Consider the following 16,302-nt stretch of genomic DNA (forward strand, 5'->3'; position numbering starts at 1 on the left):
TACTACCTATATCTAATAATGAAAATAATATGATAATTTTAATGATAATCATGATTATTTTAATATAATTTTATTATTAAAATTATTGAAATTATTGTTATTAAGATTCGGCTTTATTTTGGAAAAGAAACAAACACCTATATTTAGATTATTATTATTGTTAGAGTTAATCTCTCTCTCTCTCTCTCTCTCTCTCTCTCTCTCTCTCTCTCTCTCTCTCTCTCTCTCTCTCTCTCTCTCTCTCTCTCATTTGTGTTTTAATCGTATGGTTTTTTTATATTAGAATTATTACAATTATTATAATTATTGAAGTTATTAAAAGTTATTGAAATTATTTATGTTTTTATTCAATGACTTCAACGACGACTTTTAATTATAATAAAAATTCTAATAATATATTTATGATAATTTTAATAGTATCTTTATAATAATTCTAATAATATGTTTTTAATGATTTTTAATAATATAGTTTTAATCGTATGATTTTTTTATATTAGAATTATTACAATTATTATAATTATTGAAGTTATTAAAAGTTATTGAAATTATTTATGTTTTTATTCAATGACTTCAACGACGACTTTTAATTATAATAAAAATTCTAATAATATATTTATGATAATTTTAATAGTATCTTTATAATAATTCTAATAATATGTTTTTAATGATTTTTAATAATATAGTTTTAATCATTTTGATACTATTATATTTATAATAATTTTGATAATTTTAATGTAATTGTAAAAATATGGTTTTTAAGATTATTTATGATTACTATTGTTATTTTTATTATTATCATTATTACTATTTTTATTATTATATAATAGTAATAATGATAATAATAATAATAATAATAATAATAATAATTACAATAATAAAAATATTAGAATTATTAATTTTAAAATTATTGAAATTCTAATTCTAATAATAATTCAAAAAATAATAATAATTTTAATCATTCCAATAATAATTTGATAATTTTGAAAACAATAGTTTTATTAACGATAATCTTATTATTAAAATTAATCATTTAAGTAATTTTTATCATGATAGTTTTAATATTTTTTTAAATCATCAAAATTATCATAAAAATGATTATAATTGTAGTCATTTTAATAATGATAGTAATTTTAAAATGCCAAAAGAAAAGAGAAAAGAGATTAGAAAATTTTTATTGATTTTAAGATGATTAAAATTGTATTATTATTATTATTATTAAAACTTAGAATTGTGATTTTTATTAAAATTATGTTATTGTTTTTAAAATTAACAAGATGATAAAAATTATTGTTTTGATAATAATTTTAATTATAAAAACTAAAATTATTATTAATGTTATTGATAATAATAATAATAATAATAATAATAATAATAATAATAATGATAAATACAGCAAAATTAGTTTGTTCCAACACAGAGACTTACCTCGAACTACTTTCTTAGGAGGTACCTGGAATCTCCTCTCAACCGACCAGGGTTTTGTGTAGTCTACCCTACTTCCGTTTTCTGTGGGGACTAACTCAGGCGTAAGGAGAACGTGCCCTGAGGGTAGTCCTGAGCTAGGTCGGCGTTAGTTTGGGTCTCGCTCGTCAGTAAGTTCTCTGGTCGCGTTGTGATACCATCCCGTCGCTCTCCATTCTCTTGCGACCCTTTGTGTCCCCGACTCGTGTGTCCCACGTGGTTCCCGCGTGGTATCTCTGTGCTTTCCCTTGTGTTCTCGCGTGTTCGCGTGATTCCCTTGTGCTTCCCCAAGTGTATTCCTTATCCTTTCCCTGCGTTCCTGTGTCTTGTGGTTTTGTGTTGTGATGGAGCAGACCCGCCGTTGTCGTGGGCCTAGAGCCGGGAAGTCGTGTGGAGCGTTCCTATCCAAGCTGGAGGTTGACCCGCATTCGCTCTTCCTGTAGGGGTAGAGTGTGTTCGCCGACGGATACGTGCCCGGAGTGTGTTAGTTGGAGTTAGATCCAGTGGGTTCGTTTTAGCACGAAGAAAAAGAAGTCCTCTAAACGGTCCCCCAGGAAGGCGAGCATCTCTTCGCCATTGCCGTCGCCAGGTGGGAGGTCTGACGAGGTTTCTGTTCCTTCTTCCCCTACCCAGGGTAGGGGGACGAGGTAGGTCCGTTGCGGGGAAGGTGCCGAGGGCTCTTCCCCAAGAGTCTAATATTCATGATGTGGGGGTTGCTGAATCTTCACAGGCTATTGGGGGGCCTGAAAGTGCTTTGTTTGGGGGTCTTGGGGACTCTGCCCTTGTGATTGGAGGGCACGTCTCCTCCGATGACCCCATGTGGAGTAATACTGTTCCTGTCTCTTCGCCCGGGTCTTGGGACTGCGTTTCAGGTACCTCAGCGGCTGATGGCTTCCAGGATAGGTTGGACTCGACGGTAGGGGAGCCCTTCGGGTGGAAGCTCCCGAAAACCCCAGGTAGGTCCCCGTTGAGGATGGAGGATGGCCTAGATTCCTGGTTCCCCAGTGTGGTGCGGCCGACCTCCCTTCCAGCCCCTTTGTCGGCGGTTCCTGACTCGTTTTTGCAACCTACGACCTCCGGAACTCGACAGTTCACGAAGACCTCCGTTGCCCCCGAGCCCGCCTGTCGGTCGGGTTATGCAGTATCGTCGGGGTCTTCGGAGGCCGGCTCATCGGTCTCTTCGGGGAGTGAAGTGAGGAGGAGGCGCCGTCGGAGGAGGGAGAGATCCAGGAGCAGGCGCTCCCGTTCAAGGTCCCGTTCAAGGTATACAGTGAACCCTCGTTTATCGCGGTAGATAGGTTCCAGACCCGACCGCGATAGGTGAAAATCCGCGAAGTAGTGACACCATATTTACCTATTTATTTAACATGTATATTCAGACATTTAAAACCTTCCCTTGTTCGTAGTACTGTTAACAAACTACCCTTTAATGTACAGAACACTTAATGCATGTACTACAGTACCCTAAACTAAAACAGGCACAAATATTAAAGGCGATTTTATATCATGCGTTTCCTAAACACGCCAAAAAGCACGATAAAAAATGGCAACCAATGTTATATTTACGTTTATCTCTGATCATAATGAAGAAACAAACGCATTTACACATCTGTGTATAGGTTAGTTTTTGCATCGATTATATTGATTATTCAGTACAGTATGTTGATTTTGTTATTACCAATGTTTTACTTAATTTTTCTTAGGACTTCCAAATGAAATGTTTTTCTTTATGACGCCGCCTGAAACGACGGCATCATAAAGTACGCTCAGTAAACAAACGAAGGCATTTAACGCTCATGATGAAAGTGATAAATAATGATATTACAGTAAAAGCTTTTATAAAATATGTTATTACAAATATTATTTACCGTATCTATATAAAATCATACATACGTAGCAAAGCAGGAAAACAATTTACGAGAGAGAGAGAGAGAGAGAGAGAGAGAGAGAGAGAGAGAGAGAATAGTTTTACATACGTAAATGTAAATTTAAAAAAAAAAAAAAGCCCCATTTCATATAAAATAGATTACAAATATTTTACTTTATCATATTACAGTAGTCTGTATAATACTGTAAAGTTCAGTACAGTATGTTGTTGTTATAGTCGTGGGGATGAAATTCTCACGAAACAAAAACACGCCATTTGATTACAACAGCTGATTCATCTCTCTCTCTCTCTCTCTCTCTCTCTCTCTCTCTCTCTCTCTCTCTCTCTCTCTCTCTCTCTCTCTCTCTTCATGTTATACAATACTTACATTTAGATGAAGAAACTAAAATTAGTTTTCTTAGTGTCAATTAAATACGAAACGAAAAAATTATGCCGAGTCTACATCCATTTCAATCATAGCTAAAAATACGGCATCCGATTTCATCAGCAAACCACTATTTTTTGGGAAACATCATTTTATTTTAGAAAATTGCTACTCTTTAAATAGTTAATTGCACATTAAGAAAGCGTGTACTTTTGTTTTTAAATTTCGGGTGTGTTTTAAAAATCGAGTATTGTTGACTTCTTTTTGTTTTACTTTTGGCTGTGATTAGATCAGCTGACATCTACTGTAGCTGCCGCTCTTGAGAGTGTACGAATACACTAACAAAGTATCGTTTATACCATTTCTTAACTTATTCAAACCGTCTACAGTATACAGTTGATATTACATAAGCACCAATGTGTTGTAACCTATCAAATTTTTTTGTTTATTACATTTAAACCCCCCTCTATCTCTCTCTCTCTCTACCTCTCTCTCTCTCTACCTCTCTCTCTCTCTCTCTCTCTCTCTCTCTCTCTCTCTCTCTCTCTGTGGGCTACTTTTCACTACCTCCCATTCCTTACCTCTCTCTATCTCTCTAACAAATGATATCTTTGTTGCTCCTCAAAGTTTCATTTATATTGAAAATCAATCATGATTCAATTTTCCTTACTTTCTCCAATCTCGCACCATCGGTCACATCGCGGTATTTTCGAAATTTCCGGAAAATCCGCGATATATGTATATACATGGGTTATGAAAAAAATCCGCGAAGTGATGAATCCGCGATGGTCGAACCGCGAAGTAGCGAGGGCTCACTGTAGTAGAAGACGCTCCAGGTCCCCGAGGAGGAAGTACAGGAGGAGTAGGTCTCCAAAAGGTGAATGGGTCTTCGTTCCCCGCAGGAGGGTCGAGGACTTCGACGAGTTTCCGCGTTCTCCGAGTCGCCGGCCCAGGGACGGTTCTCCACGGAGGCCCTCTGCCAGGCATAAGTATGACCCTCGCAAGGAACAGAGCGAGAAGGCCTCTTCAGGTAGGCGTAAGGCCGCGAAACTTCCGGCTCAACCCGCCCAGCGAGGGAAGTCGCGCTTTCGGACGGGCAGCCTAGTCGGGTCAGCACAGTTGACCCGGCCCTTGGACTCGCAGGGACGGCTTCCTCCGTCGGGCCAGCCCACGGAAGTCTCGCCCTCTTTGCCCAAAGACGTTTTACGGACGGTAGTCCTCGCCGACACGGCGGTTCCCGTCCCGACACCCGGGTCTAGTGCGGAGGTTCCCGTCGGCACAGACTGTTACCACCACAGGGAGGTGCTCGTCGAGTCCGAGCCACAGCGACAGGTGGGGGTGCCCGTCGGCCCATCACCTCGGCCTCGGAGGGTGAAGGTTCCCCAACCAAGAACTCGGCATATCGGAGGGTGATAGGTTTTATACGGAGGCATCACCGGATCGAGGAACCTGTTCCCGCCGACGAGGATGCCTGGCGTTCCAGCCTTAATCGACTGATGGATGCCCCCGTGCAGCAGAAACCCTCCCTGGCGCTGCCTGTGGCCAGGGATTTGGTCCTGGGCCGCGCCCACGTGGACAAGGTTGTGGCGGGCAATGCCGAAGCCCCCAAGTCCCAGAGTTCCTCAAAGTTACTCCAGGGACTCAGGTCCCAGAGTAGGTTTTATGTACCAGAGGGGCAGCGACCGGGAGCCTGCAAAATGGAGTCTTCCCTTGAAATGTTGAGTCAGGGTGCCCCGGAGGACAGAGCCGCATCAGCCCCGGTTTGTTTTTCACAGTCGGAGGCTTCTATGATGGAGGAGATGTCCAAGGACTTAGTCCACGTCGCCTCCTGGTTGGACTGGTGGGCCTCCACTCTGGTAGGTGTTCAAGCCACCTACAACTTGACAGACCCTGCGAACCAAGACCTCCTGAAGGAACTCATCATCTCCGGGGGAAAGACCTTAAAGTTCCTTACTTTCCAGTCTCTTGCTCTGTCAGCCAACTGGGTGCTTAGGAAAAGGGATACGGTCTTAGCCAAGCTTTCCCGGAAAATCCCTGACAGGGAGGCAAGGGCTTTGAGGAGCCTGCCTGTGTGGGGTGACTCCCTGTTTCCGTTGAAACAGCTGGAGGAGGTCATGGAAAAGGTCTTGAAAAGGAAGGAAGTGGGTGCACCCAGACCCACTCCGTTAGGAGGCCCACTTACAGGAGGACGACATCGGATGGCCCCTCTACTTCTCATGCCTCTCCTAGCCAGACGAGGAGAGACGCTCCATCTACCTCTTGGGCTCAACCACCGCAGCCCCCCTGTAGAGGAGCCCCAGCAGCGTCTTCCTCTTTTAGGACGGCCTACTCAGCGTCCAGGAGAGGGCGTTCAGGGCGCTCCTCCAGAAGGAGATAGAGTGGGAGGCCCCCTACTCCTGCCCAAGCCTCAGGTTGGGGGATGCCTCAGACATTTTTGGCAAGCATGGAGGGCCCACGGTGCGGAGCCCTGAACAGTATCCGTACTGAAGGAAGGGTGCAGACTCCCGTTCCTAACAGAACCTCCACCTTTGATCCCAGCCAGTCTGGCGGAGTGGCTAGCACCCAAGGACCCCTTGAAGAGGGCGGCCCTTCAGGAGGAAGTTTCCACTATGATGGAGAAAGGTGCAGTGGAAGTAGTCCTACATCCGGGCCCAGGCTTCTACAGTCGTCTTTTTCTGGTGGAGAAACCGACAGGGGTTGGAGACCGGTGATAGACCTGTCAGCCCTCAACAAGTTTGTTTGCAAGACGGACTTCAAAATGGACACCCCAAAGTCGGTCTTGCAGTCCTTGAGGGAAGAGGACTACATGATGTCCATAGACCTCAAGGACGCATACTTTCAAATCCCGATCCACCCCTCAAGCAGGAAGTTTCTCCGGGTGAAGTGGGGTTCCCAGATCCTGCAGTTCAAGACCCTCTGCTTCGGTTTGTCAACAGCTCCCCAGGTATTCACGAGAGTCTTCACGATAGTTTCTGTGTGGGCTCACGAGCGGAGTATTCGCCTCATTCGATACCTGGACGACTGGTTACTCCTTTCCTCCTCAGAGGAAGTTTTGAAGGAGCAAGGAGTAAAACTAATTCAATTCTGCAAGGATCTGGGTATCACGATCAACCTGGAGAAATCGAATCTGTCTCCCTCCACCAGGATGACCTACTTGGGGATGGTGCTGGACTCCCGACTAGTGAGGGCCTTTCCGTCGGACGAACGGTGGAACAACCTGGAATGGATCCTCCTGCCTTTCCTATCGAGGCAACCCAGAAGAGCCAAAGACTGGCAAAGGTTAATAGGGCACCTAGTGTCATTGGAGAAACTCGTTCCCCAAGGGAGGCTCAGGCTCAGGAGCATCCAATGGAACCTGAAGGAGCTCTGGAACCAAGTGGACTCGCCCTACAAATTAATACCCGTCCTGCCGGAGACAATATGCTCCCTGGAGTGGTGGCTGTGTCGGTCGAATACCCTCAAGGGGATGCCCTTCGCAACCGAGCCTCCCGAGATGCTTCTGTTCACAGACGCCTCCAAAGAGGGGTGGGGGGCGTATCTCCTCAACGAGACAACGAGAGGAACTTGGACGGACGAGGAGAAAGGTCAGCACATCAACGTCCTAGAGATGAAGGCAGTCCGAGAAGCTTGCCTACAGTTCGTAGATCTTCTGAGGGGGAACACAGTGGCATTGATGTGCGACAATGCCACTGTAGTAGCGTACATAAAGAAACACGGAGGTCTAAAATCGAAGGAGTTGTGTGATCTTGCTTTGGAGATCCTGGATTGGGCCGAGTCGTAACAGATCGTGATTTCAGCAAGGTTCATTCCAGGCGAAAAGAACGTCCTAACCGACGGGCTCAGCAGGATGGGACAAGTAGTGGGAACAGAGTGGTCCCTCCTCCCAGAAGTAGCCAGATTCATCATTCAAAAATGGGGATTGCCGGTGATGGATCTCTTTGCAACCAGACTGAACGCACAACTCCCCGTATTTTGTTCTCCTGTCCCAGACCCAAAGGCGGCGTTGGAAGATGCTTTTCAACACAAATGGGACAACCTCGACGTGTACGCTTTTCCCCCCTTCGCATTGATCAGGCAAGTGCTCAACAGAGTACGGACGGCTCGAAACTTAAAGATGACTTTGGTAGCGCCCTGGTGGCCGAAGAGGGAGTGGTTCGCGGATCTAAGGGACCTGGCATGTCTTCCCTCGTGGCCTCTGCCCGACAGGCCAGATCTTCTTCGGCAGCCACACTTCCAAAGGTTCCACGACAATCCTCAGTCTCTTCGCCTTCACGCCTGGAGACTATCGAGCGGCTCCTGAGGAAGGAAGGGTATTCAACAGGTACCGCAGAGAAGATGTCACGTTATCTGAGACGGTCTTCAGCAGCGGTGTACCAAGCAAAATGGGCTACTTTTACAAAATGGTGTGCCTCAAAGAACATCAAGATATTGCGGATTTTCTAGTGCATCTCGGAGACGAAGTGGGCATGTCAATTCCGGCCATCAAAGGAGTCCGTGTAGCCTTGGGCCAAGTCTTCCTTCTGAAGGGCATTGATCTGGGTGCCTCTAAGCACATTTCTATGCTCATCAGGAGCTTCGAACAAGCTTGCCCTCCGCAGGCCTCCAGGGTGCCGCAGTGGGACGTGGCAAGGGTATTGAAAATGTTAAGTGGTCCGCCGTTCGAACCCCTGAAGGACATAGTGGACAGGGATCTCACTCTCAAGACGGTCTTCTTGTTGGCCTTTTCCTCTGCTAAGAGAGTAGGAGAGATCCATGGGTTTTCTTACGACATCTCTCATTCGAAGGGGTGGAGGGAGATCTCCCTCAAGTTCGTCCCTTCTTTCGTAGCAAAGACACAGAATCCAACGGTCTGGGATCCTAAGTTCGAGGGCTTTTCAATGCCGGCTATTCCTAGGACAGGGAATCCAGAAGATTTGAAGTTGTGCCCCGTCCATGCCGTGAGAAAATACCTTGAGAGGACTGCCCATCTCCGCCCTGGTATCAAAAATCTTTTTGTCTCTACGGGTGTAAAGAAAAAGCAGGTATCTAAGAATACCATCTCCTTTTGGCTGAGACGGGTTATTGTCAGGGCCTATAATGATGAGGGACTGCCCCTGCCAAGTAATCCCAGGCCCCATGACATTAGGGGTCTAAGTACTTCTCTGGCTTTTGAGAGGAACATGGCGGTGGGCCAGATCCTTAGAGTAGGCACCTGGTCGAACCAGTCGACCTTCACAACGCATTACCTCAAGGATTGCTCGAGGAAGTCTTTAGATGGTTTCTCTATTGGGACAGTCATCTCCGCGCTCCAAGCGATTTACCGGTGAAGCCCCAGGTACAATCATGGATAGCAAAACCAAGAGACACAGGTTTGTTCCCTTTCACCCTTGTCCCTTTTTTCCTTTCCCTGCTCGGAGATAACCCCACATACAACCCGAAGAAGACATGTCTCTACAACTTCGCCACAGGACTCAGCATCATGGAATTTTTTAAAGGTTAAGTACTTAGACACTAACATGAGCTCTTTGTGTAGTTTTCCCTACGTTTCATTTTCCGTATGTTTTTTGCAACCTAGTTCCCATCTAGGTTCCTGGACATCCGGTTAGCTTGGTCTGAAGTTCAGGAAGACACTCCTACCTCCTGAAGTGTAAGTCTCCTAAGAAAGTAGTTAGAGGTAAGTCTCTGTGTTGGAACAAATCACAAATTTTAAGTAATTTGTATTTTTCCTAACATACTTACCGAGAACTACTTTCGGGTAATGGCCCTCCCTACCTTCCCCGAGTGCCTTACTGCCCTTGAAGACCGTTTGTACCATTCAGGAACTTACTGATGAGCGAGACCCAAGCTAACGCCGACCTAGCTCAGGACTACCCTCAGGGCACGTTCTCCTTACGCCTGAGTTAGTCCCCACAGAAAACGGAAGTAGGGTAGACTACACAAAACCCTGGTCGGTTGAGAGGAGATTCCAGGTACCTCCTAAGAAAGTAGTTCTTGGTAAGTATGTTAGGAAAAATACAAATTACTTAAAATTTGTGATTTTTTCCCATTTGAGGGGTATATATGATGTAAAAAATTCTAATTATCTTATAAAGGATTACTCGTGTATGTTAATGCATAGATGTTTATTGCTTGATCCAGGTACAGCCTCGTGTCATTAGTTTTGAGGAACAGGTGGCCAGCATTCGACAACATCTGGCAGATATATATGAGAGGGAGAGCTCATGGAGAGATGCAGCTGCAGTTCTTACTGGAATACCACTGGAAACCGGACAGAAGTGAGTTTCCCTGAATTTTGTTCATTGCCACTTAATTTGAATGTGAGCTTGTGTGAGGATAGAAACTTAGTTAAAGCTAAGATTGGATTTTCAATATTTGACATATGCCTTTGGTTTTTTAGAAAGATATATAATTTTATAGCTTTGTAATGAGTTAACAATATTCACCAAAAAAAGATACTATCATGATATTTTGTTTAGAAAATTCATGATAAGTCTTTTATTTAGTTTTTTTTTCATAATAATTTTTTTTTAAAGTTAGTAGTAAGTATAGTCTGTTGCTATATACATATCTTTCTTAGCTGTTGTCAATCCAGACCATCTTTTTAGAATTGCAAATATTAAATCTTACCTAAAAATATCTTTTTTTATTTTTTTTTGTACTAGAAAGAAATTTTGTGAAAATGTTGGCCCTACACACACACACACACACACACACACACACACATATATACATATATATATATATATATATATATATATATATATATATATATATTATTACTTGCTAAGCTACAACTTAGTTGGAAAAGCAGGATGCTATAAACCCAGGGGCCTCAACAGGGAAAAAAACCCAGTGAGGAAAGGAAACAAGGAAAAATAGAATTTCTTAAGAGCACCATCGTCTAAATAAATAAAGATTACACACACACACACACACATATATATATATATATATATATATATATATATATATATATATATATATATATATATATATATATATATATATATATATATATATATATATATATATATATATATATATATATATATATATATATATATATATATATATATATATATATACATACATACATACATACATACATACATACATACTTACACACACACAGTATGGTCCCAGCATTCGCGGGGGTTACGTCCTTTACCCCCTCCCCCCACGAATGTTGAAAAACCGCGAATTTTGGACGCTGATTTAAAATGCCTATGTATGAGATCAAATACGCTACTAAAAGCTTCACCAACACTCTCTAAAGACAGTCTTACTCATTAATACAGTGATAATTTAGTAATATTACATGCAGTTATGTAGTTCAATAATGTAGCAATGATAATGTAAACATTTTAATTTTGTACTACAATAGTATTATAATTAAAAAGAATCATAAGTACAGGAAGACAGTAACACCGCACAGCATAGTTACCCATACTTAATACTGTACTGACGAGTCTTTTCTATACCAAATTATTTATTAGAATTCACAGAAATGGAGAAAATGTAAAGGCTAACTTGAGTCCTGGACTAAAATGACTTCTAAGAAGGGCTAGAAACACGTTCTCTGAGTCAAAATGGGGGTTTTTGAGGACGGTGAGTTCAATAGTGACATTTTCAACACCACCTGGGGTCATCTTCAGCATCTTCAAGGTCAAAAGGTCATATTTCAAGGTCAAAATAGTGAATTTTGGTCATTTTTACTCGTTTTTGTGTGTAAATCATAGATGGTGAGGGGTGGCTGATTATAATAAGAGGCAAGTCTGTAGTTCTGTCCAAATTTAATATATATTGTCAAATATTGTATTACTCAAACATTCCAAACAAGCCCTAAAACAATAAAATAAGAAATAAAGAACGGTATTTCTCATCAAAACAAAACTCAAAGACATTAACATTTGATTAGATGAACATCGCTAGATGGAGAGCTTTTCTTGCCTCCTGAGGCATCTCACAGCCTTTTCTTTGTCACTTACATTGAGAACCTGAGCTTTCAATAGAATGTTGGCTAAATTCGTACCGTTCTTTATTTCTTATTTTAGTGTTTCATTGTTTTAGGGCTTGTTTGGAATGTTTGAGTAATACAATATTTGACAATATATATTAAATTTAGACAGAACTACAGACTTGCCTCTTATTATAATCAGCCATCCCTCACCATCTATGAGTTACACACAAAAACGAGTAAAAATGACCAAAATTCACTATTTTGACCTTGAAATATGACCTTTTGACCTTGAAGATGATGAAGATGACCCCAGGTGGTGTTGAAAATGTCACTATTGAACTCACCGTCCTCAAAAACCCCCATTTTGACTCAGAGAACGTGTTTCTAGCCCTTCTTAGAAGTCATTTTAGTCCAGGACTCAAGTTAATCCTTCAGACTCAAGTTAAAAACCCCGATCAGGGGACGTTCCAGTCCTTTCTTGAAGGACGATATATGACAATATATATTAAATTAGGACAGCTCTGCAGACTTGCCTCATATTATAATCAGCTATCTCACCATTTATGAGTTACACACAAAAAACGAGCAAAAATGACCAAAATTCACAAATTTGACCTTGATAAATGACCTTTAGACCTTGAAGATGACCCCAGGTGGTGTTGAAAATGTTACTATTGAACTCACCATCCTCAAAAACCCCCATTTTGATCCAGAGAACGTGTTTCTAGCCCTTCTAGAAGTCATTTTAGTCCAGACTCAAGTTAATCTTTCAGACTCAAGTCAAAAACTCCGAGCAGGGGACGTTCCAGTCCTTCCTTAAAGGAGTCTATGGTATATATATACATATATATATATGATATATATATATATATATATACAGTGAACCCTCGTTTATCGCGGTAGATAGGTTCCAGACGCGGGCGCGATAGGTGAAAATCCGCGAAGTAGTGACATCATATTTACCTATTTATTTAACATGTATATTCGGACTTTTAAAACCTTCCCTTGTACGTAGTACTGTTAACAAACCACCCTTTAATGTACAGAACACTTAATGTATGTACTACAGCACCCTAAACTAAAACAGGCACAAATATTAAAGGCGATTTTATATCATGCGTTTCCTAAACACCTAAAAAGCACGATAAAAAATGGCAACCAATGTTTTGTTTACGTTCATCTCTGATCATAATGAAGAAACAAACTCATTTAGTGTACAGTACACATATATGTATAGGTTAGTTTTTGCATCGATTATATTGATTATACAGTACTGTACTGTATGTTGATTTGTTTATTACCAATGTTTTAGTTTACGTATTTTTCTTAGGACTTCCAAATGAAATGTTTTTCTTTATGACGCCGCCTGAAACGACGGCGTGTACGCTCAGTAAACAACCACGCTCAGAACAAACAAGGCATTTAACGCGCATGATGATAGTGATAAATAATGATACAGTACATACAGTATTTACAGTAAAAGCATTTACAAAATATGTTACCTTACAAATATAAATTATACAGTATTGTACGTAGCAAAGCAGGAAAACAATTTACGAGAGAGAGAGAGAGAGAGAGAGAGAGAGAGAGAGAGAGAGAGAGAGAGAGAGAGAGAGAGAGAGAGAGAGAGAGAGATTGTTTTACGTACGTAAATGTAAATTTTAAACAAAAAAAATATGATAGGTTACAACATGTAGACTTTTAAAACCTTCCCTTTAACTTAATGCATACAGTACGTACATTACTAAACTATAAAACAGGCAGTAAGAATATTAAAGTAAAAAATAAAGATTGTTACTGTACTCACCACGAAAGAAGTTCAAGAAAAACTTGAATGTTGATGGCGATGAATTTGCTGCACAGTAGAAATGATGATGATGAAGCTGATGATGTGTTCTACTGTGCAGCCAATGATAGTATTTTACGTCTCTTCAGACGGAGGTGTCTTTTCCTGGGACACCTCTTCAACTTCTTCCTGGGAAACTTCAATTTCTTCCGAAGGCGTACTAGCAGGAGGAACTGGCTCTTTTTTGCGAGGCTGGAAGAACATTGTGATCGGAAGTTGTTGCCGCTGCTTCTTTTTTCGATCCAAGAGCATTTTGTAGGGAGTCATTATGTCATCAACCTTGTTGCAGAATTGCATCGAGCGAACCATATCCTCGTCCCACTCTTGCAACATTTCTTTCAACTCCTTCGCGTGGTTGCAGGCCTTGGCAAGCCGTTCTAATGTTAAGCCCGTTTCTTCGACATTTTCTTGGGTCTCTTCCTGGGTATCACTCTCTTCCTCACTTGCCGATTTCGTCAGGTCTTCGAGGTCTGCGTCAGTTAGGGGCTGGGAATGGCAGTCCAACAACTCGTCGACGTCTTCAGTCGTCATGTCGCCAAACCCGTCACCTCCAATTATGGCAGCCAACTGCACAGATTTCCGTATTGCAGAGTGTTGGATTTCCGACGGAGTAAATCCCTTGTCGTCGTAAACAATATCGGGCCACAACTTCTTCCAGCTCGCATTCACGGTTGCAGGTTTCATCTCTTGAAGTGCCTTCTGAATATTCTGCAGGCACGTGGCTATGGTGTACTGCCGCCAGTACGCCTTCAAGTTGAAATCTTCATCCTCGTCATCTTGGGCAGCATCCACACACGCAACGAGGTCCGCCAAGGTATTCTTCGTGTAGAGGGCCTTGAACGCCCTGATAACCCCCTGGTCCATCGGTTGAATTAATGACGTGGTGTTGGGTGGCAGTAACTCAACCTGAATGCCCTCATGCGACAGGTCAGTTGCGTGTCCACCAGCGTTATCCATAAGGAGAAGGATCTTGAATGGCAAGCCCTTCTCTAAGAGATATTTACTGACTTGCGGGATAAAACACTGGTGGAACCAGTTGGAGGTCAGCATCTTCGTAATCCATGCTTTTTGATTATGCATCCAGTACACGGGAAGGAGATTCTTATTTTTATTTTTCAAAGCGCGAGGATTTTTCGACTTATAAATAAGCCCCGGCTTTAACAAAAATCCAGCAGCATTGCCACACATCACGAGGGTAACGCGATCCTTGAATGCCTTAAAGCCAGAGGCTTTGGCTTCCTCTTTGAACAGGAAAGTTCGCGACGGCATTCTCTTCCAAAACAAGCCAGTCTCATCCATATTAAAGACTTGTTCCGGCTTGTATCCACCTTCGGCGATAATATTCTTGAACGTCTGGTTCACGTAAGTTTCAGCAGCGGCAGTGTCAGCGGAAGCAGACTCCCCATGCAGGGAAACGCTTTTCAGGGCGAAGCGTTTCTGAAACTTCGCGAACCATCCTTTGCTTGCGGAAAAACGTTTCTGAGGCTGGGAATCAGTGGATGTCCCTGGTTGAGGATCATCTGCATCATCATCATCTTCAGCATGGTTGCCGTCGTCGTCTTTAGGTTCCTTTGCAGCAAAATTCTCATATAAACTCAAAGCCTTTGTTTGGATGGTGTTCGTATCCAACGCTATGTTCTTCTTCCGGCAGTCGGCAATCCACACAGCTAAAGCACCTTCCATGCGTACGATCGTTTTATTACGCGTTGTAACGACTCGCTTCGCTGATCTGCTAAAGGTGATTGCAGCCGTCTTTCTATTGTTCGCCTCGTCCTTTTTGATATAGCGAACGGTGGATTCGTTGATGCCAAAATGGCGGCCGGCGGCCGCGTAACTTCTACCATCTTTTAACATGTCGAGAAGCGTAACCTTCTCAGCTATCGTCATCATCCTTCGGTGGCGTTTAGGCTCACTACCAGCCTTAAGAGAAGCAGAACGCTTGGGAGCCATTACAGTAGGATTTACGTACAGTACTGTAACAAAAAGTTCAACTTAAAAAGGTCGCACACAGCACAGATTAAACTTCACAAACTTAAGAACGTCTACTCAGCGATACGCGGTAACAGAGAGTGAACGATCCAGCCCCGCGAGAACTTTGATGCTGCGGGTAGAAGATGCGGGCAAAACACCAATCACAGGCTAGATAACAAAACTTGAGTTCTGATTCGTCATCTATCAGCGCTTGAACCAATCACAACCCGTCTTACAGTACTATGATGCGTTGGTTACCTACTCATAGAAGATGCCCCGCGCATACTGAACGTACGTAGATTAAGTACAATACCGTAATAATAATAAATAATGATAATAATACTGTACAGTAATAATAATAATAATAATGATAATAATAATAACAATAATAATTTTATTAACAACAACAACAATAATAATAATAATAACAATAATAATAATACACACTTTACGTACGCTATTTTACGCCTCTCTCTCTCTCTCTCTCTCGTACGCTTATTCGAAATGTGATTTTTGCAACAAAGAATATTATTGGATGCAGTACTGTACTACGTACGTATACATACAAAAGATTCATGGAAAAGAAGCACATCCATTACAGTACACACCATTCTAATATGGTATGACTGCATCTGATTTGCGTTTCATGTTCGATTTAATTTTACTACGTACTGAATTATCGTATGATCACATTCTCTTTTCGTGTTTTATTTCTTTCTGTGCTGAATTATATATCATATGTAATGCAATGAACAATCAGTAAGAGCAGATATTACTAATTACAGTATTAATGGAATTACAGGTAACAAAATATCGTATTTGGGGGTCTTCAG

General features: G+C 41.9%; 1 protein-coding gene across 1 annotated transcript in view; it reads left to right on the forward strand.

Annotated features, from left to right (window-relative positions):
* The window catches only part of CSN4 (COP9 signalosome subunit 4), a 296,826-nt gene that overhangs the window by 161,599 nt on the left and 118,925 nt on the right, over positions 1–16,302 (forward strand). The window contains exon 4 of the mRNA XM_068371437.1: positions 9,831–9,967. Within this exon, the coding sequence (XP_068227538.1) occupies positions 9,831–9,967 (137 nt within the window). The remainder of the gene's footprint in view (positions 1–9,830; positions 9,968–16,302) is intronic.

Source organism: Palaemon carinicauda, chromosome 4 (genome assembly GCF_036898095.1).
Source record: "Palaemon carinicauda isolate YSFRI2023 chromosome 4, ASM3689809v2, whole genome shotgun sequence".
Lineage (NCBI taxonomy): Eukaryota > Metazoa > Arthropoda > Malacostraca > Decapoda > Palaemonidae > Palaemon > Palaemon carinicauda.